At 41.7% G+C, this 27910-nt stretch overlaps 11 protein-coding genes and 1 long non-coding RNA gene across 13 annotated transcripts in view; 11 read left to right on the forward strand and 1 right to left on the reverse strand.

Moving 5' to 3' along the window:
* The window catches only part of LOC145706789 (uncharacterized), a 33447-nt gene extending 27242 nt beyond the window's left edge, over positions 1–6205 (forward strand). The window contains exons 2-12 of the mRNA XM_081784234.1: positions 3353–3512; positions 3601–3862; positions 3931–4072; positions 4119–4266; positions 4311–4431; positions 4477–4568; positions 4614–4767; positions 4829–4904; positions 4950–5030; positions 5303–5435; positions 5615–6205. Coding sequence (XP_081640360.1) covers positions 3359–3512; positions 3601–3862; positions 3931–4072; positions 4119–4266; positions 4311–4431; positions 4477–4568; positions 4614–4767; positions 4829–4904; positions 4950–5030; positions 5303–5404 — 1332 coding nt within the window. The 5' untranslated portion in view covers positions 3353–3358 and the 3' untranslated portion in view covers positions 5405–5435; positions 5615–6205. The remainder of the gene's footprint in view (positions 1–3352; positions 3513–3600; positions 3863–3930; positions 4073–4118; positions 4267–4310; positions 4432–4476; positions 4569–4613; positions 4768–4828; positions 4905–4949; positions 5031–5302; positions 5436–5614) is intronic.
* A 117-nt stretch (positions 6206–6322) lies between these two features.
* LOC145708957 (zinc finger CCCH domain-containing protein 15 homolog) lies at positions 6323–8730 on the forward strand. Its single transcript, XM_081786651.1, has 8 exons — positions 6323–6481; positions 6542–6593; positions 6656–6920; positions 6964–7102; positions 7199–7361; positions 7402–7478; positions 7522–7728; positions 8451–8730. Exons 1-8 carry the CDS (start codon positions 6323–6325, stop codon positions 8550–8552), a joined length of 1164 nt encoding a protein of 387 aa, XP_081642777.1. The 3' UTR covers positions 8553–8730.
* A 20-nt stretch (positions 8731–8750) lies between these two features.
* Positions 8751–10724, forward strand: LOC145706790 (uncharacterized). Its single transcript, XM_081784235.1, has 6 exons — positions 8751–8832; positions 9104–9226; positions 9268–9458; positions 9499–9570; positions 9615–9750; positions 9794–10724. The coding sequence occupies exons 1-6, from the start codon at positions 8761–8763 to the stop codon at positions 10430–10432; spliced, it is 1233 nt and encodes a 410-aa protein (XP_081640361.1). The 5' UTR covers positions 8751–8760; the 3' UTR covers positions 10433–10724.
* A 30-nt stretch (positions 10725–10754) lies between these two features.
* On the forward strand, positions 10755–12220 carry LOC145708958 (ribosomal RNA small subunit methyltransferase NEP1-like). Its single transcript, XM_081786652.1, has 4 exons — positions 10755–10962; positions 11512–11717; positions 11801–12032; positions 12081–12220. Exons 1-4 carry the CDS (start codon positions 10755–10757, stop codon positions 12218–12220), a joined length of 786 nt encoding a protein of 261 aa, XP_081642778.1.
* Positions 12221–12242: 22 nt separating this feature from the next.
* Positions 12243–14783, forward strand: LOC145706814 (dual specificity protein phosphatase 12-like). Its single transcript, XM_081784260.1, has 3 exons — positions 12243–12588; positions 12690–13199; positions 14653–14783. Exons 1-3 carry the CDS (start codon positions 12265–12267, stop codon positions 14731–14733), a joined length of 915 nt encoding a protein of 304 aa, XP_081640386.1. The 5' UTR covers positions 12243–12264; the 3' UTR covers positions 14734–14783.
* On the reverse strand, positions 13263–14379 carry LOC145706807 (uncharacterized). The gene is made up of 3 exons (XM_081784254.1): positions 14192–14379; positions 13730–13931; positions 13263–13618 (listed from the first exon to the last, which is right to left on the reverse strand). The coding sequence occupies exons 1-3, from the start codon at positions 14211–14213 to the stop codon at positions 13411–13413; spliced, it is 432 nt and encodes a 143-aa protein (XP_081640380.1). The 5' UTR covers positions 14214–14379; the 3' UTR covers positions 13263–13410.
* Positions 14784–14949: 166 nt separating the features above from the next.
* LOC145708959 (RNA demethylase ALKBH7, mitochondrial-like) lies at positions 14950–16289 on the forward strand. Its single transcript, XM_081786653.1, has 5 exons — positions 14950–15050; positions 15387–15498; positions 15715–15940; positions 15982–16093; positions 16151–16289. Exons 1-5 carry the CDS (start codon positions 14950–14952, stop codon positions 16287–16289), a joined length of 690 nt encoding a protein of 229 aa, XP_081642779.1.
* LOC145706783 (fibroblast growth factor receptor 2-like) lies at positions 16290–19695 on the forward strand. Of its 2 annotated transcripts, none has more exons than XM_081784226.1 (9): positions 16290–16440; positions 16483–16908; positions 16953–17181; positions 17225–17464; positions 17507–18093; positions 18137–18315; positions 18361–18565; positions 18617–18714; positions 18757–19695. In XM_081784226.1, exons 1-9 carry the CDS (start codon positions 16342–16344, stop codon positions 18833–18835), a joined length of 2142 nt encoding a protein of 713 aa, XP_081640352.1. In that variant the 5' UTR covers positions 16290–16341; the 3' UTR covers positions 18836–19695. The 2 variants fall into 2 exon arrangements, with proteins under 2 accessions (XP_081640352.1, XP_081640353.1); XM_081784227.1 differs by having other exon boundaries at positions 18765–19695.
* Positions 19696–19972: 277 nt separating this feature from the next.
* LOC145706799 (ER membrane protein complex subunit 8-like) lies at positions 19973–21284 on the forward strand. Its single transcript, XM_081784246.1, has 5 exons — positions 19973–20287; positions 20471–20550; positions 20594–20833; positions 20887–20991; positions 21034–21284. Exons 1-5 carry the CDS (start codon positions 20215–20217, stop codon positions 21151–21153), a joined length of 618 nt encoding a protein of 205 aa, XP_081640372.1. The 5' UTR covers positions 19973–20214; the 3' UTR covers positions 21154–21284.
* LOC145706809 (uncharacterized) lies at positions 21236–22009 on the forward strand. The gene is made up of 4 exons (XM_081784256.1): positions 21236–21384; positions 21425–21596; positions 21642–21798; positions 21857–22009. The coding sequence occupies exons 1-3, from the start codon at positions 21319–21321 to the stop codon at positions 21776–21778; spliced, it is 375 nt and encodes a 124-aa protein (XP_081640382.1). The 5' UTR covers positions 21236–21318; the 3' UTR covers positions 21779–21798; positions 21857–22009.
* A 2701-nt stretch (positions 22010–24710) lies between these two features.
* On the forward strand, positions 24711–25873 carry LOC145706802 (ADP-ribosylation factor-like protein 8B-A). The gene is made up of 4 exons (XM_081784248.1): positions 24711–24867; positions 24912–25153; positions 25200–25361; positions 25406–25873. The coding sequence occupies exons 1-4, from the start codon at positions 24744–24746 to the stop codon at positions 25433–25435; spliced, it is 558 nt and encodes a 185-aa protein (XP_081640374.1). The 5' UTR covers positions 24711–24743; the 3' UTR covers positions 25436–25873.
* A 616-nt stretch (positions 25874–26489) lies between these two features.
* LOC145706817 (uncharacterized) lies at positions 26490–27841 on the forward strand. The gene is made up of 3 exons (XR_014134711.1): positions 26490–26607; positions 26650–27330; positions 27373–27841. It is a non-coding gene; the product is annotated as an uncharacterized LOC145706817 (long non-coding RNA).
* The last annotated feature ends 69 nt before the right edge of the window (positions 27842–27910 follow it).

A 27910-nucleotide genomic window follows, 5' to 3' on the forward strand; every position in this document is an offset into this window, starting at 1 on the left:
GAACTAACTAAACGAGCAGAAGCTGCTGAGGCGAAAATCCTGGCGGCCACGCCAGCGGAGGCTGAGCCTTCAGCCCCAGAAGGTGAAGGTAAGCACGACACTAGTTTAACTCTTACTTCACATTTGAGGGAAAGAAGCGAAGCCCGATGCGGAAGAGAAGAAAGAATAGACCTCTCGTGCCAGTATGAAAAATTTTGAACTGAAAAATGACTCGAAAACACCAATATCGCTCTATTCCTGAAAAATGCTTTATCCGCTTTATATTATTAATAATTAACGTTTTCGTTCCATCAAAGAATTTTTCTCAAGCCCTACTTTCGAAATATTCAAATTAAACATCCAAAATATATATTTTTTATATAAAATATACGTTCAATCGGAATCAGTCTGTGGCGGATACTTATGCATCTCTACAGAATGATTACTATTGTAGCTTTTTATATGTTTTAAAAGGTTTTGCAATATGAAGAAAGTGTGCAACGCGCCGAATCTATGAAAATCGGAGGATTGTACTCTATTTTTTCTTCAAGAAAGTCTCAACTGATGTTTCAACTAAACTTTGAATTACATTTTGCTTGTCCTTGTAAGTGTGAAAATTTTCTCCCTAATTCGCAAGTGTACCACCTCATCAACTGGTGATAAGCGATCTCGGCGTCCTGGTGCGCCTTTATCATTGACTCATAACTTCTGTATCTTTTTTCACGCTTTGGATTGATTGTGTTATCAGGGTAGAGGGTGAACTGTTCACCCGTCGTTGAAAAATTTTGAAGCTTTCTGTTGATAATTTGCAACCTGTCCTGTTTGCGATGACATCATCATGTAGCTTGCACATTTCTTATTGCAAATAAACTTTTTGTTTCGCTTCATTTGTTGCGTTGCTTCTCATATTTACTCCAAACGCGGCTTCAAACGAATTTCCAAGAGCTCTTTGACGAGAGGTGCTCGTTTTGAACCCGCCTCCAAGAATAATTCACTCCTTCTCGGCTTATTTTCGGCTTTAGCTTGACTGGTTGCTTCTATTATTCGGAAATTAAAACGAAAAGAGCAAAATTTTTTTTCTGAATTGAAAATTTTAACCTTGGAAAGAAGATTCTTCGATTTTCTGAGAAGGGGGATTCTTAACGATTCACAGCTTGAGAATTATGCGCCCCGTGGGTTGAAGCATGAGCCCGATAAATGGTATTTTCATTGACCCGGAAAGGCATCTCAAACGAGCACAATTTCACCCGTTGACCCTAATCACGACAACAATTGAGGTCAGGTATGATTTTATGATTATATCTATTTGCGACACTCATCACTGTTGATTTATTTTCCAAAGATGATGAGAAATGATTAAGTTTTTGGTGGATTTCTGAAGACGTAAATTATCGCGAATGGGGTCGTTCGTAAAAGAATGCGAATCAACCGCAAATAAGACCTGGCCGGCGTGTTTACCCTAACACGGCGCGTAGCTATTTCCCCTCCAGGTTAATTTACACTTGCTAGAGAAGACTTCCTCCACCTGAACCGAGAAACATAGCATTCTCCTCTTTGATTTCAAACCGTCGCCTCAAGTGTTCTTTTCATTTCTTTCTTATTTTTTAATAAGATTTGAGTCATTGTCTGTTAGAGACAGAACTTGTCTTGCTTTACACAATGGTTGCTACTGTCAGAGCGTGAAGAGCGTCGAGTCAATCGTCCGATTTCTTTGTCAGATTTGACAATTTCGAAGCTACTCGCGTGCCCCTTTTTTATTGCTTGTCTTATCAAAACAAAACGAGCAAAGAGAATTATGAGCGTGAAAGGACTCTCAGTCTTTACAACATTTAGAGCACAAAAAAGAAGACTATTGATTTGTTCATTTGGGAACTCAAATGTTAAAATGGAAAAATCAATTTTAATTTAGGGTCTTTTTTGAATTCTTTTTAAGAGTTTTCATTAGTGGCTTGAATATGATAAATCTCGCAGTATGACTAGTCGAGCATTCCGCAAATTAATACCGCTAGCTTTGTTTTTGCCTGAAATCATTCCCATGCGGTCACATAATTTCGCGAATATGTGGCATTAGTAAAAAATAATCAGCGGATGATTAGCACGATCGTTAAATCGGATTCTAAATGAAAAATGTCTATTTTTTTTGCTCTTCAAATATATTCTCAATTTACAAACAATTTCCATTTATGATATTTTTGTATGTTCTGTCATCTTATACATTTTGATTAGTTATGCATGACATGGGTTGTCAGTTGCTTGTCACCGGATTGTTCAACTTCCAAGAGCTTAATTTTGATGGAGTCCAAGTTTGAACAAGTGGGTTATTTTTTACGCGATGTTGATCGATGGCTGAGCCCATTATAGTATCCTGGGTTTGACGAATCGTTGCCCCCACGGGCAAATTTTTCCAGTTGACTCAATTGCTGCCGGGTGACTCAATTGACCATTCATAGTGGTGGCGCTGCGGGCTCATCCCAAAATCGGTTTTTGGCGCAAAACGCGCGGCAAAAAAAATACTCGGCGGCTTTTCTCCAATTTTTCGTTTTTAGACAGAAAGAGCGCTAGAAATCGGTACTCCGAAGAAATCAGAAGGTGAAGACTTGAAAGCGCAAGAAGAAAGATATAAAAACTAACAGAGACTGATCCAGCTATGAAGAAAGAACTTTGAAAGAAAACGGAAATATCACGAGAAAATGGTTGATTTCGCCCCAATAGCGCAATGGTTGGCAAATTTTGGCTCCAGCATTCCGGCAAGGATCCCAAAACAAAATAAAATATTTGAATAGGAATCAAAAATCGACCGTTTTTCGACTTCGAAAAGAAAAGATGATTGAATCGTCAAATTTTGCACTCTCATTTCATTTTATTGTTCCCCGCACAGGGAGCTAGACAGGGGGTCCAAGGTCATGAAATTACCGAGGCCAGATTTCACGCCAGCTGCCCGTGTAAATTTTTATTTCCGCAGCGACATATGCGCTACTGGAGTAATTCTCCGTTTTTGTCTCGGAATTCTTCTATCTAAAAAGATGAAATTATCTTCAACGCAACTACTCATAGTCCTCGTAAATTTAAATTGGGTATTTATACTAAACGCAAGTTTAGTATTTTTCAAAGCGCAGAGGACTGGCACCTTGCCAATTGAAGTTATTTTACCCGTCACAACTTCCTTCGGCGTCCACTTAACTGGCCAGTGATATGAATTAATAATGAAAAGGCGTGCCCCTTGGAATAAATTGTTCTTTTGAGAAGCAATCGATAGAGCACTTTCCGAAGAAAGGTTCTTTCAAATTTTGATCCGAACAAAAAGCACATCACGTTCAATATGGAATCGCTGCCGCTACCTCAGCCCTTCCAGCCAGATCTGCCCCAATACCAGGAGTCGATGATTTTCTTGGCCGTTTTGCCATTTATTTATCTCATCTTCGTCATGGTCGTGTTGATGATCTTCTACTGCTGTGTAGACTTTACTACCTCGCGCGAAGGAAACGAGAAAAAATCCTGTTGTAATTGGAGCGCTTCCTTCTATACCATAAGCCGTAAGTAGCCTAAACTCGCGTTTCCTTTTCAAATTTTAACAGCGTAAAAGATGTTTTTGTATTTGACTCCAGCTCAACCTTTCTTTAGAAGTTATTCTCCTTATCGCGTCTTTCTTTGCGCTAAGCGGTGTCATCATGATTTGCTTTCCATCGATCGAGAACATCAACAAGTCGGCCGAAAAGTTCATTCCAGAAATGAAGGACACGAATCTTATTCCAAAGACCATCGCCAGCATTAACAGTCAGCTAGAGGCGAAGAGCGAGGAGATCGATTCCATCTCGGCCAAAAACGACGACTTTCGAAGTGCCGTCGATGCCTTGGAAGCTCAGCTGAATAAGGACACTCTCATGTAAGTGCGCTTTCAATTCTGATCAACACATAATTCTATTTTCGAGTGATTCACATGACCATTTTTAGGATTGAAAATTTCCTCTCAACAAATGCGCTCGAGACGACAAAGACCGTGACGACAATCACGCTCTGGACATCAGTGGGATTATTTTCCTTGTTTGCCCTTGTAGCGATTTTGTCCAAGACTGGCGTATGTCTCAAATCCAAGGCGAGTACTTTATTCTCCCATCCATAATCGAAACACGCGCTTTTAGAATATGCTCATTGGCGTCACATGTGTTTCCTTCTTTGCAATGGTGCTCTGCTATCTCTCGCTTACTGTGCAACTGCCCGTCGCCGTGGCCGTTTCTGATTACTGCAGAAATCCAAAAGAATCCAAGGATTCTATCGTCAAAATGCCCGGTAATTTACTCATCCCTTTAACAAGTCATATTGACTTAAACTAGACTGTGAAAGCGACGAGCAGCTAGACACGCTCAATAGTGCCCTAGAGAACTTGCAAACAATTCACTCGGGTCTTTCCAACCATCCGAATATTAATACCGACACGACTCTGACAGAATTACGGTAATTACAGTATAAATTGGGCCCGCTCTATGTTTTTTTTGTCAGGAATGGAGTAAAACTTATCATCGACTTTGGCGAATCGGTGAAAACGATGCTAAATTGCGAAATGGTCGAAAGCGAGTACGCCAAAATAACTGGTAAAGCCAAAAAGCGAAAGAATAAACCAGTCAATGTTTTTTCAGAAGCGATTTGCACGGACTCACGCACGCCATTCATCGTCGGCTGGTGGGCTATCCTCGCTTCCTCCTTTCTCGTCTCGTTATTCATCGTTACGGCGCTGCTCATTGCACCTTGCGCCTGGCGCAACTACGACCCGCACAATGACTACGGTGAAAGGTAGACTTCAATTACAATCGAGAATGAATCAGCAAACTTTTCTTTCAACAATTATTTCTAGTGGCTACGACAAAGGAGGGGACGAATTTCTGCCGCTCAATCGACCTTCTCACTTCCAACAGCCTTCTTATCCTCCGGTAGTTTCGCGAGTGAAGCAACGGGCATTAAATTTAAATGTTTAGGCACGTCAAGATGGGCATCTAACTCTGCCCAGCTATCTCTGCCATTCGAGTGACGATCTCATTCTCGATCGTCCGCCTAATGTAAGTAGCAGCTCATCCGTACGGTTTTCTGGTGATTCTATTTTGTAGATTAAAAGTGGCGCTGGCAATAATTTTAAAAATGAGAACAAACGTAGCCTGCTCTTGAGCACGGACTCGTTCGTCATTGAAGGCTTTTTTCCATCGAGTTCTATAAGAAGCAGCGAAACGGCTGTCTGAATTTTTATTCATTTTGGTAAAAGATCCAAATACTAAAAAACGTACTAAAACATAATCAAAAAATAACTAAACGAATCCAAAAACGAAAATTTAAGCGCATTGACTCTGAAAAGACTTACGTTGAATTGGGCACACCGAGGGATCCGATGAGCCCGCTCACGCCGACGGGTGCCCAGACTAATTCCTTCAAATATTAATGGACCCATAAAACACGTCTCATCAATTATGGTAAACAATACGTTATGGAAGTTATTGCTCGAATCAATTCTTGCACGATAATCTATCTTCTTGATATGCGCTTGTTTTTTTGCACTCTTGTGGATAATGACGAGGCAAACTTGTTGTTCCCAAAATTTTGCCGTGATTAATAGTCCACTTCGCTTTTCCAATGCTAATACCGTTTTCAGTACGCATCGTTTTCTTGAAGCTGCCAAACAAAAACAACAACGACTGATGAAGTACCGCTCGCCAGTAAAATTCCAGTTCAATCCAATTTACAAAAACACTTGCAAATATTTTGTACAGAAAAAGAAGAACTCTACTTGCAAAGAGCAACGACACTAGAATTAAGTTTATGCAACTAATGTAAAGTTCACTCATTCGTTTCTTTCTTGACCAGTTTGTGTGAGGGAAAGGAAGCACGACCAAGGAAGAATGGTTGTTATGTTTCCTTCCATCTCTGCCCAGAAGGTTACAGTTGCTCATAAATCGCTTTGAATTTGCAACTGAAAGATCCCTAAACGTCCCTCCGAAAGATCCCCTCATCCGACTATTGCTCATCCGGTTCCAAATTCTAATCCGAAACGTTCCCCTCTCATTGTGCCCAAACTAATTGACTCTCCATTTCTCTCTCTCATTCCCTATTCAAAACTCGCTCAAGAATATTTATGAATATACTCTTTGTTTGACGAAAACCCCTCTTCATCGCATATTGTCAAAAACATTCAATCCGAAAAAATAATGTCGAATTTGTTTAAATATATTGTTCCTACCTCTCATGATTTCTATTTTCTCTTTCTTGCAGGTCAATCACGAAATATAAATTATGTTCGCTAAATCAAACAAGATTCTCGATTACTCCTAAATGCATGTGTTGTTTTAAGAAAACTCCAATCATGCCACCGAAAAAGGGAGGAGGAGCGAGTAAAAAGACCGAGGCGAAAAAGAAGGAGAAACTTATCGAGGATAAGACCTTTGGTTTGAAAAATAAAAAGGGAGCCAAACAGCAAAAATTCATTGATCAAGTCGAGAAGCAGGTCAAAACGGGCGGAAAGGTGAACTCATGGGCTCAGGATCAGGAAAGAAAGAAAGGAAAGGGGTTTCAACTTTTGTAGGGAATGGCACATCTTCCCTTTATTTATATATTTTCGACCAAGGCTTCTGAAAGTAAACCCCTGATAGCTCAAGAAAGGAAGAAAGCAAAGGAGGCAGAACTTTTGGAGCTTGAGAAACTGTTCGGAAAGGCTATCCCCGCCAAGAAGGGAGGTGCTACGATGATGACCAAAAAGGCAAAGTCGATCCAAAGGAGAAGGCAAAGAAAGCTGATCTGCACGTCGATCGACGAGATGAAGAGAAGAACAAAACGATGGAAGGATGGACCGAAGAAGAACTGCGCGCGGCGATCGAGAAGAAACACGGCAAATCTAATAAGAACGCCGCGACGACGACGGACAAGATCTGCAATCATTTCTTGCAAGCTGTCGAAGACAACAAGTAAGCTCACTGATATGTGTTCCGTTCGCTAGTTTTCTTCCAGATATGGTTGGTTTTGGGACTGTCCTAACGGCGATAAATGTAAATACCGACATTGTCTCCCAGAAGGTTACGTTCTCAAAAAGGATCTAAAGAAGATGAAAGACGCCGAAAAAGAAAATCAGATCTCACTTGAAGATTTGGTAATCAAAAAATATTCCGGCTATATACAAACACTATTCAATAAACAATGTTTATAAAACATCAATGCGGACCAGGAAGCTGATTTTGTGATCTAGATTGAGAGAGAAAGAGCAGCTCTCGGTCCTGGCACGAAGATCACCTGGGAGACTTTCTCTGTCTGGAAAAAGAAGAAGAAGGAAGAGAAAAAGAAGGCATTGGAGAAGGAGAACAAAAAGAAGAAAGGAAAGGCCAAGAGTGGACAGACTACTGGACTTACTGGTAATATTCTTGAACTTTTAGTGAAAAAGAAAATCTTAAGGCCGAGAATTGTTCACCTTCAATGCTAACATGGGCGGCGACGATGATGAAGCTGAAGACATCGAGTTCGAGAAAGAGGTTGCTATTTGAAGTTCTTTGTCTTTTATTAAAAATGCGATAGGAAGACGATCCCGAGGAAAAAGTGTTCGAAGTCGGAGCCAATACCTTTGAACTTGGCGCTTCGGAAACGCTCCTCAGATCGAAAGGGGCTGTTCCGACGTCAGCGGAGAACCGGTATTGCTGGGGCGGCGACAGTGCCAATAAGGTTGTAGTAGTTCAAGAAGGAACAAGCGAAACGACAACGCCGGCAGAGAAACCCGCAGAGCCTGTAAGTCGAGAAAAATATGTGAATGCGTGTGTCCGCAAAAATAATATTTCTATTGATCGATTGATGATTTCAAAAAACTTTTTGTGCGGCCGGAAATCGTAAAAAAACTGCAAGTGCAGTTTTCTTCAGCTCTTCAAGACGAATCGAATGATGGGTCTAACTCCTGATAACTCTAAGGATTTACCGGTTTACCGGCTGGTTACCGGAAAATACGTTGTCAGCGGCCGTTTTTGTTCTAGAAGTGATAGACTAATGTTTGACACCGGAAATTGTTCCTTATAGTCAGTTCTCCTGCAGCCTAAAAGATGAAGATTGTATCAAATCTCTGAAGAGAGTTATCACTAAAATACTATTTTTGGCGAAAATGGGACTAGAAATTAGGAACGTGCAGCAACAACAAAATTTTAGTAAAAATTACTGTTTTTAGTGATAACTCTCTTCAGAGAATTGATACAATCTTCATCTTTTAGGCTGCAGGAGAACTGACTATAAGGAACAATTTCCGGTGTCAAACATTAGTCTATCACTTCTAGAACAAAAACGGCCGCTGACAACGTATTTTCCGGTAACCAGCCGGTAAACCGGTAAATCCTTAGAGTTATCAGGAGTTAGACCCATCATTCGACTCGTCTTGACGAGCTGAAGAAAACTGCACTTGCAGTTTTTTTACGATTTCCGGCCCCACAAAAAGTTTTTTGAAATCATCATTATGAATGTTTAAGGCGCCTCCCGCTGTTGAGGTCGATGAAGACCTATTCGGCGAAGACCTCGGCGATATCGATGCAGAACTCGGCGACCTCGGACTGGAAGAAAGCGCAAGTTGAGAGTAACACTCTTTTATTTATTTCATCCTATCTGTGCTGATCAAAGTTAACTAAAATACTGCGCTTTTTTCTGTAGGCTAAATTATAAAATCTCTCCAAACTTCGTAGAAAACTGTGCTTTATCTATTTTTCCTGGTTCCTAGTCTTATTCTTATACGCATTTCTTCCTGAATACGTAGTACCTTCAGTAGATATATTCTGTTATAGAATGGGAAGTGTTACTTTGACAGAAAGAGTGAGGATATTGTCGAAGAGGCCGGAGAATAGAACTTGTGCTGACGTACGTACAAATTGAACGCCCAGGCAGTCGCCAACGCAAATGATTATGTGTATCAATACGGGCGGGTTTTTGGTTTCGGAACACCACTTGGGGATTGACCTTTCTTTTGACTTCAGCGGTGTCAGAGTGAACTGAGGTGGTCCCCAGGAGTGAATGGGTTGTTCGGCCCAGTCGGATAATAGGGAATCGGAATGCATCACACACCATTAGCCCAGCCGACCCATATTTTTTGCCGGGTATTCTTGCGAATCCCTCATTTATGGTCCTTTAGTGTGAACAACTTGGCCCTACGTATGTAAACTGCACAATTGGATCATTTGTGTGTACGACATGTTCGGGCATTCTTCGCGGACTTAACCCGCCTCATCGGATCAAATCAGTCGGTCTTTCCAAGGTAAAATTACCAAAAAAATCTAGTTATGTTAAATTTTGTAGTTTACTCTCCAAGAAGTCGAATTCATGGAACAATATGGCAATGAAAACGTAGAAGGGAAGTGGATGGGTAAATACGATCAGCGATGTGGGAAGAAAGTGTCCAAAGATTCACCTTTATACAGAACTTATTTAGAAGATAAATATGAGCGAAAATGTTGGTTTGATGACGCGTTCAAACGCACTCCAAAAACGTTTGTTCCTACACTAAAATGATCGTACTTTTTTTTGTAGTGAAAAGGTTGAGGAGAAACAGAGGCCAAAGAATGCTTCTCGGTCCAACTCTGGAACATACAGTACATACAGGTAATCGATTACTTGATCTCGATAGTTCTTATGCCTATTTTAAGTCGCGATGCGGACAGTGAAATTCAATTGAATCGGAATGATTTGTATTCGGCTTCTCTTGGAGGAGACTCTGGCTTCTCAAATGATGATTTCTTCGCCGACTTCGATTCTGTTAACTGGCAAACGATCAATGATAAGGTCTGTCATTTTCTGTTACAATGAGAGTAACATATGAATTAAGGAGAGCAACAAGCCATCAGCTAACTGTTCCAACAGTCTGGTCGAGCCATTCCAGTCCATGTCTTTTTCGAGTGGTGACGACTTTAGAGCGTCGAAAGCAGCACCATCTTTACCAACACCAGTGATCTTCTCCCAACAGTCTTTCTCAGCAAACACCATGACTCCTCATTCTACGCAGCCCGTTCAAAATCAAATGTATTCTTCACCAGCGCAAAGAAATCCATTTCTTGATCCCCAGACAACATCTCTCACTACTCAAAACCAGACTTTAAGTAGTCAAGAAATTCAACATTTTCATCCCCAAAACGTTTTCGCGTCCCCACATGTCCAACAAACTTTAATGTATCATAATCAGAGCTCTTCGCCAGCTACAAGCAGTGCTGATCGCTACTCTGCCCTAGCTGACCTCGACGCTTCCGTAAAAGCAGAGGCGATGAACGCTCGCCGAGCAAAGCTCCAAAAGCAAGTGTCGGTTGGGCAGCAGATCTTCGGCGCTGCTCCTAGCTCTGCGAACCCCTTTCTCAACCCGAAGAGGCAATCGTCTGTCCAGTACTCGATGCCTAACCAGCCTATCGCCCCTTCATGCATGTTTTCTTCAAATCCCTTTTCTTCAGGGGATCCGACAAATCCATTTCTTTGATTTAGGATCTCATTGTTTGTATGCATGAATATGTATATTTGTTGAAAGTTTGTTCATAAACTGTATCATCCTGTTCATAATTCTGGTTTTATCTACTTCTGATTTCACCGTGCACAGACCTACTTCTCTCAAGAATAATCTTCAATGCTGTTTCTACCTTCAACCAGTTTTTGTTCTCGTTATTTTAAGCCTATTTCATTATCGTATGAGCTGGAAAGGCATTTTCGTGCAGCTCGCAAACTTCATGTTTCATTTTCAAAACGAAACACTTTTCAATGAGTCTTCATATTAATCCGATATTCACTACTATTCAACTACTAGAATGGATACCAACAGAAAGCGCAAGAACGAAGACAAAGAAGGCGAAGAGCTAAATATGGGCTCTGGAATCCGACGAAAGGTCGACATCGACGAAAGCTTCGAGAAAGAACTGCAAGCCGAGCGGGGAATCACGATACTCAAAACAAATACAGAGAAAAAGTCAGAAAAGCGTCTCATTGTTGTGCTCGAGAACGCAAATCTTGAACTTGGTAAGTTGTTTTTTGCATATTTATTCACAATAAATACATTTCAATAAATATGATTTGTTGGGAGAGTTACAGATTACGCTCACGTTTGGCAGTTTTATCCTCTCGCGAGGTTTGTTCTTTCTCTTCCTTGTTCTCGAAGGAAATTTGGTTTAAGCCATCAAGCATTTCTAAGAAAAATATTTAGAAATTAATTAAGACGAGTAATCTTTTACCTGAATTGTTCTTTTCCTGCTGAACTCGAGCAATCAAATTTGTCATGGTGAAGAGAGCGGCCCCACTTAAGCCCGCGTTCAGACCGGAGTTGAATCCTTTCACTGGGCTGCTATTTGGGGCAGCGGGAATTTGAGCGTTCTCGTCACCGTAGTTCATTTTCCGTAAAACCGAGTTCAATCTGAAAATGTAATTTTGCAATTTACCGTCTTTATTTTAACAATATTGTACAAGTTGATAACGAAGTCTGAATTCTGCTGAGGCCAACGGAGACCCACAACATTTTCAAAGGATCTGATGCTCTAGAAATCGATCATTTTTGTCTATCCATATTTTTAGTGAAGAATGGGAAGAAAGTTGAATTGTTGAACGCAGACACGCACAGAAACATACTGAAAAAGCACGGACGGGATATTGGTTCGGCCAGGCCTGATATCACGCATCAGACATTGTTGAATCTGATGGACTCGCCGTTGAACAGAGCGAACCTACTTCAAGTTTACATCAAAACCTGCAAGAATGTATTGATCGAAATCAACCCGGCTGTAAGTTAGCGAAAACGATTCTAGAAAACTATGTCACATAATCTATGTCCTTTTCTCAGAACGAGACTCTAGCTGGATTTTAGACGCGTATTCCACGAACTTTCGACCGTTTTTGTGGATTGATGGTGACGCTCCTTGAAAAGTTGAGCGTGAGAGCGGACGGTGGCCCAATCAAGCTGATGAAGGTGATAAAGAATCCAGTCACAGATCATCTTCCTGCAGGCTGCAAGAAAACTCTCTTCACGTACACGACGAGCGGAATCATTCGTCCTGCTCAGCTCGCGGCGGAAGCTGGCGACATGCCTCACTGCGTCGGTAAGAGAGAAATGAAGCATGTTCGAAATGATTGAAACTAATTTTTAGTAATCGGCGCCATGGCTCACGGCAAGGTGGACGTAGATTATTGTGAGAAGGAAGTTTCGATATCGCATTATCCTCTTAGTGCTGCACTCTGCGCTGCTAGATTGACGGCTGCCTTTGAAGAGCACTGGGGCATTCACTAAAACACTACCCCAGTCGCACTTATTGAACCCTTCCTTTGTTAAGAATGGAAATATGTGATGGTGTCTTTCTCGGAGACTTGAGAGATCTGGAGAGGAGCGACTGCACTTCCGTTCTCAGTCTCTACAATCTTCCACTCGACTTGTCTCGTTTCGGAGAGAAAAAACTCGTTTACAAAGTTGAAGATTCGCCGGTGACAGACCTTCTAACCGAGTTTCCGCGGATGATCGACTTCATCAAGAGACAAATAAAAGAAAACGAAGCCGAAGATGGTGAAGAGAACTCTGTGCTAGTGCATTGTCAGGCAGGTTCATCAAGATCTGTCACTGCTGTGATTGCGTTTTTGATCGGAGAGGGAATCGTCTCGACTGTAGAAGGAATTGTTGAGAAAAATTATTTGTTTTGCCTGTAATCTCTAATAGAGATTCTCTATGTTCCAACTATCCAAGATGCACATTCAGTATTTCTCAGCTGTCTAAAGAGGGAATCGCGTTGATTGTTCAAAAAGGTGGATCTCCGAATCCAAACGAAGGATTTCTCGCTCAACTTGAACTATGGCAAGAAATGGGAGGAAAATTAGACACAAACAATCCTGGATTCAAACAGTACAAGATGAGCATGTTTCAAGAGTCAATGTTGTTGGGAGCACCTCACGAAGATCGTCCCGGTAATTTCGAAGAACTGGTTAAACGTACTCCAAGCGAGCGGGATCCCGCTGCTTTCAAGTGCAAGAAATGTAGACGCGCGCTTTTTCTGCCCGCGGCTATAATTCCACACGGGAATGGATACGCGGGGAAAAAGGACTTCTTGGATAAGAAAAGAAGAAGAATGAAGGATAGGGAACAAAAGAACATTTGTTCGTCTGTCTTTCTTGAGCCGATGGAGTGGATGGAAGATCTTATTCGTGGGAAATTGAATGGCCTGTTAACCTGTCCGAAATGCTCTCAGAAGGTTGGACACTTCGATTGGTCCGGTTCGCAGGTAAAGCTTACTTCTGAGTAATATGAAGACATACTCCCTTTGAAATGATAGCAATTTAGTGAAAGTAGATCGTTTTATTTAAATCAGCATACACGATCGTTTTACAGAAATTGGGCTAGAGTTTTTAGTTTAGAGAATACATGAAGTTAAGGGGTTCGTAGTTTGCTTTTTGTCAGAGTTCGTCTTTTGTGGAGTTTGGAAGGAGATCTAGTCAGTCTTGTTGATAAATGAATTGCTGAATTGTGTCCATTCCACCGGTAACGAGTTCGGCAGTTTTCTCATGTGTTGCCGTGCCGAGAAGTTTGGGCACGCCGTTGATAGAGATTTCTCCTTTTCTATAGGCTTCGTACGCCTGATTCCATCGAAAAGCGCAGAGGCACCAGCGGTCACCCTCTTTCAAACCAGGGAATCCCCACGATCTAAAATTAATATCTAGATATTCTAAAGACCTTAGAAGAAACGATATTCCGATCAATCGGAATGTCTTGACACTTGAATTAAGAGCTTTGTCGTTAACGAAGATTACTTACGTTGGGTCCATGAGGTTGTTTCCCTTTGACTTAGAGAATTCCAAAAACTCTGTTGTCACAATTGAGCAGGTCGTGTGTGTTCCATAATCTCCCTGGTAAAGTTTACAGGTTCCGTCTCTTGTCCATCCAGTCATAGGATCTGTCGAGCAAATGGTAAGATCATCTCCATAGATATTGACGTTGTAGGCCATTGCGATCGATGCTGAATTGTTAATTCAGAATTGAATTTCAAAAACGGAATCTCTTTTCAATCGGCTTCTTTATCTCTGATTTCGCGGTCGGTTGCTCGAATGGTCAAAAGAGTCCAAGCACCAATTCATGGAAAGCTATATTTAATCCAAATAAATTAGTTCAAGGACCGTCCCGACCATCGATATTAGCTCAAAGGATCTCTTGTTGACAGTGGTCGTCTTCTTCTTCAGTGTATTTCGTTGTTTCAAGCTTGAAAAAGGGAGGACTCACCGAGGGCAGGGATAAGCTTCATCTGAGAAAGAAGGTGTTTCTATGAGTAGGGTCGTATTGGAAATGATTGAAGGAGAGCGAATTCTGGCTTTCAAGAAGGGTTACCGAAATATTACGTAACAGCGTTGCGCTACGTCTCGCGGCTTCGGGCCCCTCCCTTTCAACCGTTTACGCAAAAATGACATGTTGCCAGTCGATTCTACCCGCTTCGGACAGTACTCTCCCTTTGCAATCAGTCGGATTGCGCTTACTTAGGATGATCATGACTTTTTGTAGTCAAAAACCTGGTTAGTCGAAAGGTCAATCGTCCGTAATGATCTAGAATGAAGTAATCGTCGCTCTGCCCCTTGGCATCTTCCTATTGATGAACGACTACGGAAGATTTCATTTCCGCGTCTGATTTTTTAGTTTATCCTCAAAAATTGGTAGTTCTTGTGATTGCTTAAAGATTTGTGATTTAGTGCTCATGCGGACAGTGGGTATCTCCAGCGATTCAAGTGCATCGAAAGCAAACTGATGCTCCTCCCGGATTTGGCTTATGAAATCTTTTTCCTGTCTGAATCATCTGAATAATGAACTTGACACTATTGTTCTGCGAACGATCTCATTCTCCGTCAGAGTGGCATATGTTTAGGGGTAGAAAACGCCTTCTGAAACTGTCAGATCGCTGCTTGAAGCATATGTTACGACTCAATCGTTTTGTCGTAAAATTCGCCTCCTGTCGCACCACATCCGGTTTTTATTCCGGATGCGACCCAATGACAAAAGAAACAATCCAGAAGCATTGCCGACTGTGGCCCAACTTCATCGAACCTGCCGTTGAGGAACTCTTTCTGCAAGAGATCGAGCCACAAATTAGGTAAACGCAGCGGTCCACTTCCGCGGGGCCAGACTCGTCAGAGACAAACCAACTCGAGCGCTGTTACAACTTTTACGGCCGATATTGGTCAATAGCGAGAGTAAACACGATTTTAAGAGAGGCAAAAGAGAGACTCACAAAAGAAACAAAAGATGATCTCGCAGAGAAATCATCATCCTTACAAATGTTAGATAAATCGTTTCATTCTTCTTTCTCTGAAAGAACTTATCTTTAAGACATGTTTTATTCTAGGGAAGTGAAAATATATTTTTTTGCTTTTGAAAATTCACTTCCACTCTTGCGATTATAAATTTTAAATCACATTTTTGTTCATAGGCATTTGCCATATAACGACTCGCATTTTGATAACGCTATCCACGAGTACCGCGAAATTCAGAAATCTAGCTGGACAGGGCACTGGACACATTCAACTTCCGGCTTCTCACGGGTGACCAAATAGCATTTTGTTTGTCAATCCAGGGCACAGATACAGCTTAACTTCTCAAGTACTAGTCTACCCTTGTTTTTACAACTGCACAAAAAACAAAGGAGTTCCTCTTGACAGGGCCGTCGAGCTCCGTTTCCAGTGCCCTTTTGAAGATAGCTCACTTCAAGAGATTATGAAAAAGGAATGGGTACAGCGTTTCACTTTTCTTCCTTTCAGAGAGCCAGCTTTATCCTCAACAAGGTCACAAAAATATGTTTCGACGAAAGTGACCAAATCAAGCCACAGACGCACTGCCTTGATTTAGCGGGAAGCGGTGAGATTCTCCCTCATGTTGATTCCGTAAAATTCGTCGGACGTGGCCTGGCTACCATTTCTCTCCTCTCAGACTCAATTTTGCGCTTTCGACGAGTCAACAACCCCGACGATTTCGTGGACATTCTCGGTAAACAGGCGATTTTGAATTCAAACGAAAATGAAAAATAGTCCCAAGATACTCACTCTATTGTATGGCTGACGAGGCGCGCTTCGACTTCACTCATGAAATTTTAAACAACAGCAAAAGCTTTTTCAATGGCGAAAAAATTAACAAGTCAAGGTGATCACTGTTCGCACTTTGCTAGACTGAGTTGGAGCGGAAGTAACATTTCTGTAGGAGAATATCAGTGATTCAGCGAGTCGAGCCAGACACCCAAGTCGGACGCTTGTTCGATAGTCATGGAACCCTCGACGAAGAAGACGCCTATTACGAAGAAGAGGAGTCCAGTTTTCCCGAACTGCCACCACTGAGATGAACGAGTACTTGAAACTAACTCGATTATATTTTCAGATGATGTCGATGTCAATATGAAATCGGTTTGTCAATTCGTCCTTTTCGCTATTTTCCAGACAGAATGTGTGAGCCAAGAGAACTCATGCCGCGATCTCGAGTGGAAATCGGCAAAAGTAACTCAGAACAAATTAATCGTCCGCTATTATATCTTCTAGCAAATGGAAAAGTCTCTTTATTTGGAACCCACTGGTAACGAGTTTTCACTAAAATGCAAGATCGATACCAAAACTGACAGTGAAAACGCTATTCTATGGTTCCAGCTCCTCGAGGATAGAATAACTTCGGACGATGTAACCCTCGAAAGTCTTAACAAAAATCTTAATGGCAGCAAAGAAATGAGCACTGCTGCGTTCGATAACTTCCAGAGAAAATTCGGCAGCCAGCTTTACCCATTGCCGACAGAGCGAAAAACAACGCGTATAAAAAACTCGAGGCGTGACGATCTCATCTCTTTTTCCAAGAATGGACAACGCATCAAATTTCAGCCGATTCAAGAGAGCCTCAACGGGTTTTATACATGCATGTACGCGGAGGCATGCGCCGACGGCTCCTCAAAAGTTATCATTGGAAAAACGTTCCAGGTTAGAGCCTTCATGAGAATAATTTTCATCGAGATTATTTTTAGGTAAACGGTGTGGATCAGCCCCAATCTCTGCCAAAAATCAAGGATGGCCGGCATGAAGTTCTTAGAATCGAAGAAGGAGCCGATCATCGTGTTGTGTGTCAGGCGTTTTCAGACAGCGTCGTCAACTATCAATGGCTTGTTCAACATCCTGTCAAAGAAGAAGGAAAAATGCCTTCTTGGGACAGATATCAACCGCCAATCGAAGAGACAAATCCTATTGACAAGCATTGTAAGTTGCTTTTGTGATTAACGTTAGCTGATCTTATTTTTAGTGACTGGCGCGGACGCTGTCTACGAGGAAAAATGGACTCTCCCGAGTGTATCACTTGCTCTGAACGGGACGCGTTACAAGTGCATCGTTACGAATTACCATGGAAACACGGAGAAGACCTATATCGTCATCGTGGAAAAGTCGCAGCTATCCGAAATCGTTCTCGGAGTTGCAGCTGCTGTTTTCGGCGTCTTTCTTATCTGCTTTGTCGTCAGTTCTATTTTGAGACGTCACAAACAAGGTACGGCCGTTATAGTCGAGCATATTGATCATCGCATTTAAGGGTTGAAAAGCTATCACTACAAAGACGGTGAACTGTGGAATACCGGCGCCGTAGAAATAAATCCTATGCTGCCGATGCCAGACGGTCGGACTGATGGTTTCTTCGGGCCCAATTTCCGAATTCCCCAACCTTACCAGCCTTACAGTACTGGCACGATGAGCTCGAACATTTTTCATCATGTGCCGGAGCATTTGAAATTAGAGCGCATTAAAATCACTCTTGGCCCGCTACTTGGCACTGGCCACTTCGGAATTGTCTACAAAGCGGAAATGCTCGAAGACGACCAAAAAGTTTTCCCTGTTGCTGTCAAGACGCTCAAAGCGGAACATAACTCGGAAACGAAAACCAAGCTACAAGACGATTTGATTAGCGAGTTCGTTTCGATGCAGCAGTACGGTAATCACGACAATCTGGTGAGGCTCATCGGTATTTGTTGCACTCACGCGCCGTACTGGCTCGTAATGGAATACTGCGAAAATGGCAACCTGAGAGACTATCTCAGAGAGAAAAAGATCGAACCGGGCAAGCTGCTCGAGGATCGTCCCAGGGTTGATCTAGAGACTAATTTTGAACGTGACCTTACCAAGGTTAGGCTTGAGCAGTAGTCAGAGGCGTCACTGTTAAATTCAGATGGATCTGATATCCGCTTCCCGGCAAATCGCGCTCGGCATGAAGTACCTCTCGGAACAGCAGAGTTTCATCCATCGCGATCTCGCCGCGCGGAATATTCTAGTCACTGCTAATTTTACCATGAAGATATCCGATTTTGGCCTGGCCAGACGGGACATTACAGATGAGAATTATTACCGGTTAGTCTATTTTAAATAACTTGATACTACTGGCTGGAAATCTAGATTGACGACAGCCTCGGAAGAGCCAAAGCGAAACAATCTGATGATGCCCTGGCGGTGGATGTCACTCGAGACATACGAGAAGAAGGTGTACACTCAAGCAAGCGATGTTTGGTCGTATGGAGTCGTTCTTTGGGAGATCTTCACATTCGGCGAGACCCCTTACTGCGCCCTAGACACTGACGAGATTTTAGCTTTCTTGCAAAAGGTAAGCTCTCATTATCCTCGGCCAAACCGTCAAACTCCTCGCAATTTAAAGGGCAAGCGCCTGGAGAAGCCACACCACGCTTCCGCTGAACTGTACCAATTAATGCTTGACTGCTGGCATCAAAATCCACAAAAAAGACCTCATTTCAGGTATTCAATTAGTTTTAACTTGTTTTTAATTTTATTATTTAGGACGCTAGTGGAGGACACAGAGAAGATGATGATTGATTCTGGCGTCGAAGACGACTATCTCGACCTCACGAGTGGATGAATCCGCTGATGTACAATATTTAAACACGAACACCTTCCTGGAACAGAAGAAAATGATCAACGCACAAACACGACAACTGTAAATACTGATCTACCTTGCCCTATCTCAAGAACTTTCCAACCCCTCAACTTTTCAGAGCACAGCTTTCCCCTTCTGCTTTTAACTTTTTTCTGAAATTCGAAAGAAAAATTCAAATAAATGAAGATGATTTCAAAAAAATTTTTGCGGGTCTGAAAATCGTAAAAATTCTGAAAGTGCAGTTTTCTTCAGCTTGTTGAGACGAGTCGAATGGTGGGTCAAACTCTTGATAACTCCAAGGATTGACCGGTTAACCGGCTGGTTACCGGAAAATACGTTTCCGGTCGCCGTTTTTGTTCTAGAAATGCTAGGATGATGAATGAACCCGGAAACTGATCCTTATGATCAGTTCTACTGTGGGCGAAAAGATATTGGTCGAATATATAGCGAAACTTTTTTTAACGATAAAAATTCTAAATTTTGTATGTATTTCGTTGTTGCTGCACCTTCCTAATTTTCGGTCCCATTTTCATAAGAAAATAGAATTTTGGTGATAAGCATCTTATGGTTAGAGATATGATTCTCATTTTTTCACCCACAGAAGAACTAACTTCAAGGACCAGTTTTCCGCTTTTTTTTGTCATTCTAGCATTTCTAGAACAAAAACGGCGACCGGAAATGTATTTTCCGGGAAATTGCCGGCTAACCGGTTAATCATTGGAGTCATCAAAAGTTTGACCCATCATTCGACTCGTCTCGACGAGCTGAAGAAAACTGCACTTTCAGATTTTTTATGATTTCCGGACCCGCAAAAATTTTTTTGAAATTATCTGAAAACAATATTTAACTTTTGACGGATAGAACGCAATGAGTGTATCTAGATCTTCTACCGGTAGTTGTTATTTCTTTTGGCCACAAGCAACAGTTAGTCAGAGCATGATTGAAGATAAACTTACTGCGCATTAGTGTTATTGGATTTCTAGCTATGATGATTTGTTAGAATTAGAATTAGGTTTTTAGTAAATATTTGTTCGGCCGATTCGGTAGTGTCAAACGGTTTTCACTTAATATCTTTTAACGCATTCTGTAGTGAAGGATTGTAAAATTTTTCTGGATGAGTTGACTGTTCAGATACGAAGAAGGAGCTGTTGCGCATTTAGACATTCGTAGTAGCTGGAAGCAGAAATCAATTAACATCCTGTGAAGCCATCGAGTCTTGTTGCCTTGCGCAAGCGCCGCACCTACGCATTTATCGCCGCTGAGTAATTTTGCGAATTCGTGATTTTAAAAGAGCACGGATTCTGCTTTATTTCGTCCTCGTCGGTATTATTCAATAACTCAGGAGTGCTTATTCAAACGATATGAGAGAAATTACGGTCTCAAGTTTGGCTCTCACAAAAATGATGCTTCACTCGTATAAATACCCTCATCTACGTGAGTTTTCTTGAAAAAATTAACTGAAATTCATCGTTTCTAATTTTTCAAGATAATATAATACAAGTCAGAATATTTCGTAATTTTTCACTAGTCAGGAAATAGTTATTTGGGTTATATAATATTACTTAAATAAGATTCTTGAGTTACTTTTGCTTTTATACTTGTGAATTGAATATTTAGCTGTAAATGGTGTTTTACTGATGGACTGCGACATCGAGAAAGAAACTTATATATCCGAGTGTATTCCTCTTTTCCACCAGGTGAGTATAACTTTTGTTGCGCAGTTGTGATCTGAATTGTCAGGGTATTTCGCTGAAGCCAATGTTCCAAGTAGCGATGAGAACGGTAGAAGACTACTGCGAGCGGAACAACCTGGCCATCGCTGGCTACTACGAGTCGCCCGAAATCGTCAAGAGCGCCACGCCATCGCAGTACGCGGAGAAGGTCGGCGACAAGCTCCGTGAGCAATTCAAGGACGCCTTCCTTCTTCACAACATTTGGCAAGAAGACTCCAAATTCGCCCTGAGACCGTTTGTCAAAGAGGTGCGAAATTTTATCGATACTTCTAGAATCTGTGTTGATTGATTTGCATTTAGTCTGGAAAGTGGGTTTACTCTTCAAACAAGCTCAGCTTTGAGAACGAAAACGTTTTCAAGACCGTCGCTCAGCTGCATAAAGCCGACTTCTGCCTCGAACTTCAAGTTAGAACTTCTATTATTTTGCGCACGCATGGCCTTTTCTAGGACTTTGACTGCTACCTCGACAACTTCACGAACGACTGGACAAACAGATCTCTGCAAGAAGTGATTATGCTTGTGGACGCGCAAACCGAGCACCAAGATGCTAGTATAAAGGCGAAATGACACGAATTGAACAATGGCGCTACTATTTCTACCTTTTCCTTCCCAAAATGTCTCACACCGAGCTTTACTTTCTTAGATTATTTCGAATTTGTGCAATCTTCAAACATGTTGTGTGCGCTCCGTTAATTCAATAGCGTCGCAAAACTGATTTCGCTTGTTCAGAAGATGTTGAACAGAACTCTCGCTCGACAGATCGTCTCCGTCAGAAACTTCCGATCTGGCTCTTTCCAGGTAATTCGCTTTAGAAGGAGTTACTAATCTGCGCTTGTAGAACAAGTTCAACCAAGTCCCACCAAAGAAGGTCTACTGGGGCTCTGCCAAGCTCTCTGGTGAAGCTTTCCTCGCTGCCGGCGCCATTTTCTTCTTCTGGGCCTTTGACCGACTCGCTCGAGCTGACTTCCTTTACTCCAAGTTCCACATGTCTGCCTCTCACTTCCAGATGGGTTCGCTTCGTGTTTGAGTTCGCACCAACTGACAAAATCGTTAAGATAACATCATCATCGTCGATGGCAAGTACCGATACATCCCCACCAAAATGCACCCCGCCGAGCACGAGAAGGACGTCTCCTACATGTCCAACTTCACCGAGTACGACTGGACCCCTACTGATGGCAAGGGCATCTAAGCTCGTTCACGTTAACCCTAGTAAGTCTTTGAAAGTTGTTCTTTTTGATCATTTATTGGCGTCTGATGAATAATTTAGTTGCTCGATTCCAAGCAGAAGTCGAAATCGTCGTTTCCACCTGTTCAAACCTTTCGGATTATTTATTCGACCGCATGCAAAAGAAAATTCCCTTTTCTTCGGTCTCCTACTAAACACGACTCCAATAAAAGTCAATATTCGCATTAAAACTAACATGTTCAGACTTGTTTTTGTTTTCCGAATCGACTTGCTATTTGCCTGTTGGGTGTAAAATACGCTTAATGAGCAAATTGCAACGCATTGCCAGAAGCAGGACTATGATGCGCATGATGGACGATCCTCGTTCAATAGAACACGAAGTCCGAAAATTCATTGACTCTGGAGCCCTTGAGGAATACTGTACGTTACAATTATCTTCAATATTGCTTGCTAAGCCCAATTTAGTCAAAAACGGCAAAATAACGCTTCAGTATCTTCTGCATAGCGTTCAGTTGGATATGCCAGACGAGTGCGATTGGGAGACGTTCCAAGAAGAATTTTTCCGCCAGTATTCTCAAAAGATCATAATTTGTCGTGCTCTCTCGAATTCTAACGATGACGATAGTAAGATATTTCTTCATTTGCATGTATTGATCGTTCATTTAGGCAACCAAGAGGCGAGCCCACAAACTTCTGGCTTCAGAAGTGATTTTTCGGTCTCGCGCACTGTTTCTCCCGTTAGAAAACTCCACGGTGGTCATGATAACAACAATGTGATCGACGCGAACCGTGAGTCCAGTCGCCGCCGTCGAACGCAAGCTATAAGAAGAGGCGAGCAAGCTCTTCTAGAAGAACGCTTGAATCGTCTTACGATCAACGTTGGTCATCAAGTTGTCCGTCCACCCCCAGAACCTCAAGTCAGCCTGATGCCTAGACGATCGTGCCGTTCGAGTCCCCAAGAAAGATCTAACAAAGGGCCGACCGCTTGCAAGGATCACCTTGTCAAGCGCTGCAGTAGGGTGGCTCACTTTTCGGGAAGGTCTTCCGATTACGTTCTATCCTTGTCAGGTGGAATGTTTCTACCCATACAACATATAAAAAATAAAAATTCGAAAAAAAATTTTTTCCCCAAAATTTTTTTCCAGAATTTTTTTCTCAAAATACAGTTTTCGTACTGTAATTTCTCGGCACATACCCGAACCTTAGTACTAAATTACATTTTTCGAAAGAGCTCATCAAGCTGGTCATTATGATACCCATATCTTTTTTCGGACAGAAGTGTGACAAAAGTTATGGCCAGTTAACCCCAGGTTTTTTGGCCAAAATATCGAAAATTTCGAAAATTTTAGGCGTTTTCCTGAATTTCAAGGGCAGATAAAAATACTTTCCGAAAATCTCCCAGGGGTGGTTGAGTGCTCAAAATACTCAGCAGAATGAGCTCTTTCAGATAAGCACAAGAAATCGGGTGTGCCGGGAAATTGTTGAAAAAGTGAGCCACCCTACGCTGCAGGGCATTGATTAGATCCCAGTCCGAATACCCGCGCATTCTACGAGTTGATGAATACGAAAGTCTTTACCAAAAGCTTTTCGACAGTAATCTCCGAATAGATTGCGAACGACACGGAGATAGTTGGGCGACAATCAATGAGCTTGGAAGCGAGGAGGGAGAAGTTTGGAACACACGAACCCAGGCAACTACCTTGCTCTATTCTCCATTCAACGAGGAAAGAGTTGGCCATGGTGTTCAAATCAAGTACTTAGCTGAGAAGTCTGTTTTGACGGGTTTGTAGTAAGTTCACAGTCTAGGGAAATATCCAGTTTTTCGAGCGGGCCTAAAATTATTCTAGCTTGTTTAAACCGAAATCAATTCAATACTTGGATTCAAACGAGATCAATGCACTCCGAAAGGGTTACGGACGCCTTCTCGAGCGATTGTCATCGGCTGAGGAAGTGGCGAAGATCAAAGAAACACCGTACGATTACCGCTACTTCTGCTGGCTCTGCGGTGCGGACGACATCGACGAAGTTGTCGAGGTCCTTGTCAAACCAACCAGGTAAGACTCATCACTTCCTAGTTGGGAAGATCACAACTATTTATTGTTAGAAATGATCACTCGCTCTCACCGGTCAATTTTTCTCCAAACCGTGTTTCAGTTTCAGTCTGAAAGTTTAAATCAAGTCTTGATGGCAATGCGACAAAGCCTAGGACGCGTGATCCAATCGATTTTCCTCATTTTTACAAATCAATTTTGATTAACGAGATAATGTCTTCGTCGTCAAAAACTGTTAGTTTTCCCCGCCGAAGATTTCGGTGACAAGCGTGATCATGAAAAATAGTAGCGATATATTTTTTGATTAATAGCTTATGACTCATAGTGTATTCTGCTAAGTTAAACATTTATCACTGCGATATTTTCAGACAAGAGAGATCCTCTCGCCGCTCCTCCCGACAATTCGAATCTACCTAAAGAGGATCTCTTTATATAATCAATTTTTCACACTGTCATAAATTTGTTTTATAATCTAAATTTTCAAGACCTGCCTGTTACGAGCTCTCATTTCCTAACTGAAAATCGCTTAATAATAAGAACGCTCAAAAAGTTCAATTCCTCAATAGCTGCTCAAACTGCGCCAGTTTTTCCCTATCTCGTTTCTCGTTTTTTTCCACGTTTCTCGTTTATTGTTGCAGGTCACTAAGTGCTAAAGAGAACTCCTAACTCTAACCCAAACTACACTACCAAAATTCTTCATGCTGTATCGCTGTCTTTTGCCCACGCTAAAAAAAGTTCGGGTTAGAGTAATCACTTCAAACGTTTCCAAAATTGTTAAATATTTTAAAACAAAGGTTCAATAATTCTTAACTATTTTTCCTCTGTGCTCTTATTATTTTCTTCAACTTTCAATGTGCATCAAGTTGAATATAAAAATCTCAAATTTTGACTGAAATGTAACTGTTATCTTTTAGAAAATGGTGTTGTCAATATTTCAAAGGTTTCTCGACTGGCTAAAAGCGCTTTTCTTCAAAGAGGAGATGGAGCTATCGCTTGTCGGCTTGCAGTACTCGGGCAAGACCACATTTGTTAACGTGATTGGTCAGTCTTTCTTCCCGCTCGTCTGTTTCACTCAGTTTTTCTAGCGTCTGGCAGCTACACAGAAGACACCATTCCCACGGTCGGATTTAACATGCGTAAAGTTCAAAAGGGCAACGTATCGATAAAAATTTGGGATATTGGCGGACAACCTCGTTTCCGAACAATGTGGGAGCGATACTGCCGAGGCGTCAACGTAATCGTATACATGGTCGACGCGGCCGATCACGACAAAATCGAGCAGACAACTCGCGAGCTCCACGAGCTTCTTGACAAACCATCACTACAGGTTTGAGAAACTATCAAGCAGCTGTATATATCCATTTATTCTTCAGGGCATGCCCGTTCTCGTGTTGGGGAATAAAAACGACCTTCCCAACGCGCTCGACGTTGACAGCTTAACTGACAAACTCAATCTTGATCGAATCGACGACCGGGAAGTCGCAGTTTACACGATCTCCTGCAAAAATAAAAATAACCTCGACGTCGTTCTTCAGGTTTGATCTGCTGCGCTAACTATTCTGGCTAACTTGCGTTCTAGTGGTTGACAAATAAAGCGAAGAAGAACTAAAATACGTGATTCCTGTTCGTCGCTTCACCTCACAAAAAACTACTCATGTCACCTTTGTTCAGTCATTAATATCGCGTCAACTTTTCTCAATGTTTCGACCTTGCCCTTTATTTGTAACTTTCAATTTCCCGATTCTGTGCGGATAACCGATCTCTTTCAACGCTCGCCGAAATCACGATTCATTGTAGCTGGCTAGTCAGAAAAATCAAAAAAGACCTTATTCGCATGTCTCAATCACTCGCCCGCAGTGGCTACCCGTTGTCCCCAACCGCTGTAGGCACACGTTTTATATTTTCATCCTCTTTCTATTTATCGTCTCAGCTCTTTCACATGTAGCAAGTTCAACAAAAAACAACAATACAAACAGCCTTTTTCCGGCCATTCAAAAAAAAAATACAGAAAATTCCGCATAAAATATCCTTCATTCTGTGAATAAAACGATATTCATCAAAAAAGTGAAAACTTTTTTTTTCTGAAGAATGGCGAATTTGGAGCAAAACGAAAAGTTCGCCAGTCAGGAGTACTGGGACAAGAGGTTTTCTGTTGAGGAGGAGTTCGATTGGCTTGGCAAGCTCGATGACTTTTTTGAAATTTTGAATTTGGAGCCGCATTCTGCGATACTCGTCTTAGGCTGCGGCAACTCGACTCTCAGGAAGCGTGTTGAAAGTTTTTTCCTTTTTGTTTCTTGAGTTCTCGTTTTCAGCACTCGTAGTCAGCATCTGGAAGAGCGCGGTCATTTTGTAGTGTCCACTGATTACGCTGCTTCTGCTTGCGAGAAGCAGAAGAGGCGTAAACCATCGCATCAGTATTTAACGTCGGACTGTAGGGACAGGATCTGTAGGCGCGGCTTCGATCTCGTCATTGAAAAGGGTGTCATGGACGCGTTTCTGGCGGCTGAAAATCCATGGTCGCCGTCTAAAGAGGCTAGCGGGATGATCAGGAGTACTATCGAAGCAGCCAGAGGGAGCTCAGACAGATTTATCTCTATTTCATTCCATTCTCCCCTAGATAAGGGTCTATTCGAACGTAGTAGGACAACCGTATGTACTGAAAAGTGACCCTGATAAAGTTAGGCTTCCATTAATATTGTCACCGGACGAGTACGATGTTTCCTTGAACACTTATCAAGCTGCTCTGGAATTTTATGCTTATTCGTTTGATTTTGAGAAGAGGTTATCCTTTCAATTTATTTCATTTACAAATAATCCGATTAGTAAACAACAGTCAATTTTGCCAACATTGGGAAGCGTGGAAAATGATTATGATGGGAGCAGTTTATCAGAAGACTCAGAAGGCTTTTTAGACGGCATAGTTGTTGACTGATATTCCAGTGTGAGAAAATAAAGAACCGAAAATGTGATTATTGTTAATTAACAAAGGCCTAAATAGCGTCAGCTCACTTTTCTGCCTTTTAGACTTGATCTAAATTTAGCAAGTCAGATAATTGTCAAATGTTAAAAAAACGGATAATCGAATTCGCCCACTTGGGAAAAGTTTGGCAAGCCGTCTGGCTGATCTTAGAGGATATCTTTTCTGATAGAAAACGAATAAAATATGCACGAGAAAAAGATCTCTGCTTTGCTGATCCCCGTGTTGAGCTGATGCAACCTTGGGTAAATCTCTTTACTATAAAAGTAATCAAAGAAACTCCATTTCGGAAGGTCGAATGATTTTTAATATTGAGTCTTTAATACTTTTATTCATGATTTTACGGGTGAATCGTCGTTTAATAGGTTATTTGTATCTAAGTTCTTAATTGGAACGTATCTTCTTTCACCGCTGCTTCTTTGGCTGAGCTTACACTTGATTGCCAATTATGTCGGTCGAAACGAAACAGATGAGTTTGGGCGAACAAAGTGGCAACTCAGCGGGAGTTCCTTTTCTACTATTTGCAGGTTTGCATGCTAGAGGATCGTCTTTTCAACTTGCTATTTTAGCTTGCCGACGGGGTCACGTGCCAGCAGAATTTCGGGAACATTTCTGCGCTCTACTCTCAGCCGAGTCACGGAGGGAACCGGGAAACGCTCAGTTTCATAAGATATTCATTTCTGTGCATTTTGTTCTATGACAGGTTTTTTTTTATATTGCACAAGATCTTGGGAGTCTAATAACTCCAAGACGACACATCGTAGAGGGTCCCCCATAGCATCAAAATGTAGCTTAGGGTCTGGGCTATTGTTTGAATAAGTTTGAGATTCTAGTGCCCACGTGGGATTACGTAATATTACGTAATAATCTAAAAAATGTTATATTTTCAGTATTAGAGGTGCTAGAACCTCGATCTAATGACTATTCGAACTCTATTTTCTTCCTCTTTTTTCATCGAGGTCACTCGAGGTCACGTGACCCCAAATGACCTTTTTTTCTTTGTTTAATAGTCTATGATGTATAATACATCAAATTGCTTGTTTTTTGATGCTCATTCTGATTAAGCCATCAAAAAGGTCATCTGAGGTCACGTGACCCCCAATGACC

Source organism: Oikopleura dioica, chromosome XSR (assembly GCF_907165135.1).
Source record: "Oikopleura dioica chromosome XSR, OKI2018_I68_1.0, whole genome shotgun sequence".
Taxonomy (NCBI): domain Eukaryota; kingdom Metazoa; phylum Chordata; class Appendicularia; order Copelata; family Oikopleuridae; genus Oikopleura; species Oikopleura dioica.

Coding starts and splice junctions, on each gene's coding strand:
- LOC145708957 (XM_081786651.1), top strand. CDS start 6,323: ATGCCACCGAAAAAGGGAGGAGGAGCGAGTAAAAAGACCGAGGCGAAA. Junction 6,594..6,655: donor TTCGACCAAGGCTTCTGAAA/GTAAACCCCTGA, acceptor TTGGAGCTTGAG/AAACTGTTCGGAAAGGCTAT. Junction 7,729..8,450: donor CAGAGAAACCCGCAGAGCCT/GTAAGTCGAGAA, acceptor TGAATGTTTAAG/GCGCCTCCCGCTGTTGAGGT.
- LOC145706809 (XM_081784256.1), top strand. CDS start 21,319: ATGTTGAACAGAACTCTCGCTCGACAGATCGTCTCCGTCAGAAACTTC. Junction 21,385..21,424: donor TCCGATCTGGCTCTTTCCAG/GTAATTCGCTTT, acceptor CTGCGCTTGTAG/AACAAGTTCAACCAAGTCCC. Junction 21,597..21,641: donor TGCCTCTCACTTCCAGATGG/GTTCGCTTCGTG, acceptor AAAATCGTTAAG/ATAACATCATCATCGTCGAT.
- LOC145708959 (XM_081786653.1), top strand. CDS start 14,950: ATGACAAAAGAAACAATCCAGAAGCATTGCCGACTGTGGCCCAACTTC. Junction 15,051..15,386: donor GAGATCGAGCCACAAATTAG/GTAAACGCAGCG, acceptor TTTTGTTCATAG/GCATTTGCCATATAACGACT. Junction 15,499..15,714: donor CAACTTCCGGCTTCTCACGG/GTGACCAAATAG, acceptor TCTTCCTTTCAG/AGAGCCAGCTTTATCCTCAA.
- LOC145708958 (XM_081786652.1), top strand. CDS start 10,755: ATGGATACCAACAGAAAGCGCAAGAACGAAGACAAAGAAGGCGAAGAG. Junction 10,963..11,511: donor GAACGCAAATCTTGAACTTG/GTAAGTTGTTTT, acceptor CCATATTTTTAG/TGAAGAATGGGAAGAAAGTT. Junction 11,718..11,800: donor TGATCGAAATCAACCCGGCT/GTAAGTTAGCGA, acceptor GCTGGATTTTAG/ACGCGTATTCCACGAACTTT.
- LOC145706799 (XM_081784246.1), top strand. CDS start 20,215: ATGAGAGAAATTACGGTCTCAAGTTTGGCTCTCACAAAAATGATGCTT. Junction 20,551..20,593: donor GTATTCCTCTTTTCCACCAG/GTGAGTATAACT, acceptor CTGAATTGTCAG/GGTATTTCGCTGAAGCCAAT. Junction 20,834..20,886: donor TGAGACCGTTTGTCAAAGAG/GTGCGAAATTTT, acceptor ATTTGCATTTAG/TCTGGAAAGTGGGTTTACTC.
- LOC145706807 (XM_081784254.1), bottom strand. CDS start 14,213: ATGAAGCTTATCCCTGCCCTCG. Junction 13,932..14,191: donor GAAGCTTATCCCTGCCCTCG/GTGAGTCCTCCC, acceptor TTAACAATTCAG/CATCGATCGCAATGGCCTAC. Junction 13,619..13,729: donor AACAACCTCATGGACCCAAC/GTAAGTAATCTT, acceptor TATTAATTTTAG/ATCGTGGGGATTCCCTGGTT.
- LOC145706783 (XM_081784226.1), top strand. CDS start 16,342: ATGAAATCGGTTTGTCAATTCGTCCTTTTCGCTATTTTCCAGACAGAA. Junction 17,465..17,506: donor TTTGAGACGTCACAAACAAG/GTACGGCCGTTA, acceptor ATCGCATTTAAG/GGTTGAAAAGCTATCACTAC. Junction 18,566..18,616: donor TTTTAGCTTTCTTGCAAAAG/GTAAGCTCTCAT, acceptor CGCAATTTAAAG/GGCAAGCGCCTGGAGAAGCC.
- LOC145706814 (XM_081784260.1), top strand. CDS start 12,265: ATGGAAATATGTGATGGTGTCTTTCTCGGAGACTTGAGAGATCTGGAG. Junction 12,589..12,689: donor GAGAGGGAATCGTCTCGACT/GTAGAAGGAATT, acceptor AGTATTTCTCAG/CTGTCTAAAGAGGGAATCGC. Junction 13,200..14,652: donor TCGATTGGTCCGGTTCGCAG/GTAAAGCTTACT, acceptor TTTGTGATTTAG/TGCTCATGCGGACAGTGGGT.
- LOC145706790 (XM_081784235.1), top strand. CDS start 8,761: ATGGGAAGTGTTACTTTGACAGAAAGAGTGAGGATATTGTCGAAGAGG. Junction 8,833..9,103: donor AGAATAGAACTTGTGCTGAC/GTACGTACAAAT, acceptor ATGGTCCTTTAG/TGTGAACAACTTGGCCCTAC. Junction 9,571..9,614: donor GGAACATACAGTACATACAG/GTAATCGATTAC, acceptor GCCTATTTTAAG/TCGCGATGCGGACAGTGAAA.
- LOC145706802 (XM_081784248.1), top strand. CDS start 24,744: ATGGTGTTGTCAATATTTCAAAGGTTTCTCGACTGGCTAAAAGCGCTT. Junction 24,868..24,911: donor CACATTTGTTAACGTGATTG/GTCAGTCTTTCT, acceptor CAGTTTTTCTAG/CGTCTGGCAGCTACACAGAA. Junction 25,362..25,405: donor ACCTCGACGTCGTTCTTCAG/GTTTGATCTGCT, acceptor CTTGCGTTCTAG/TGGTTGACAAATAAAGCGAA.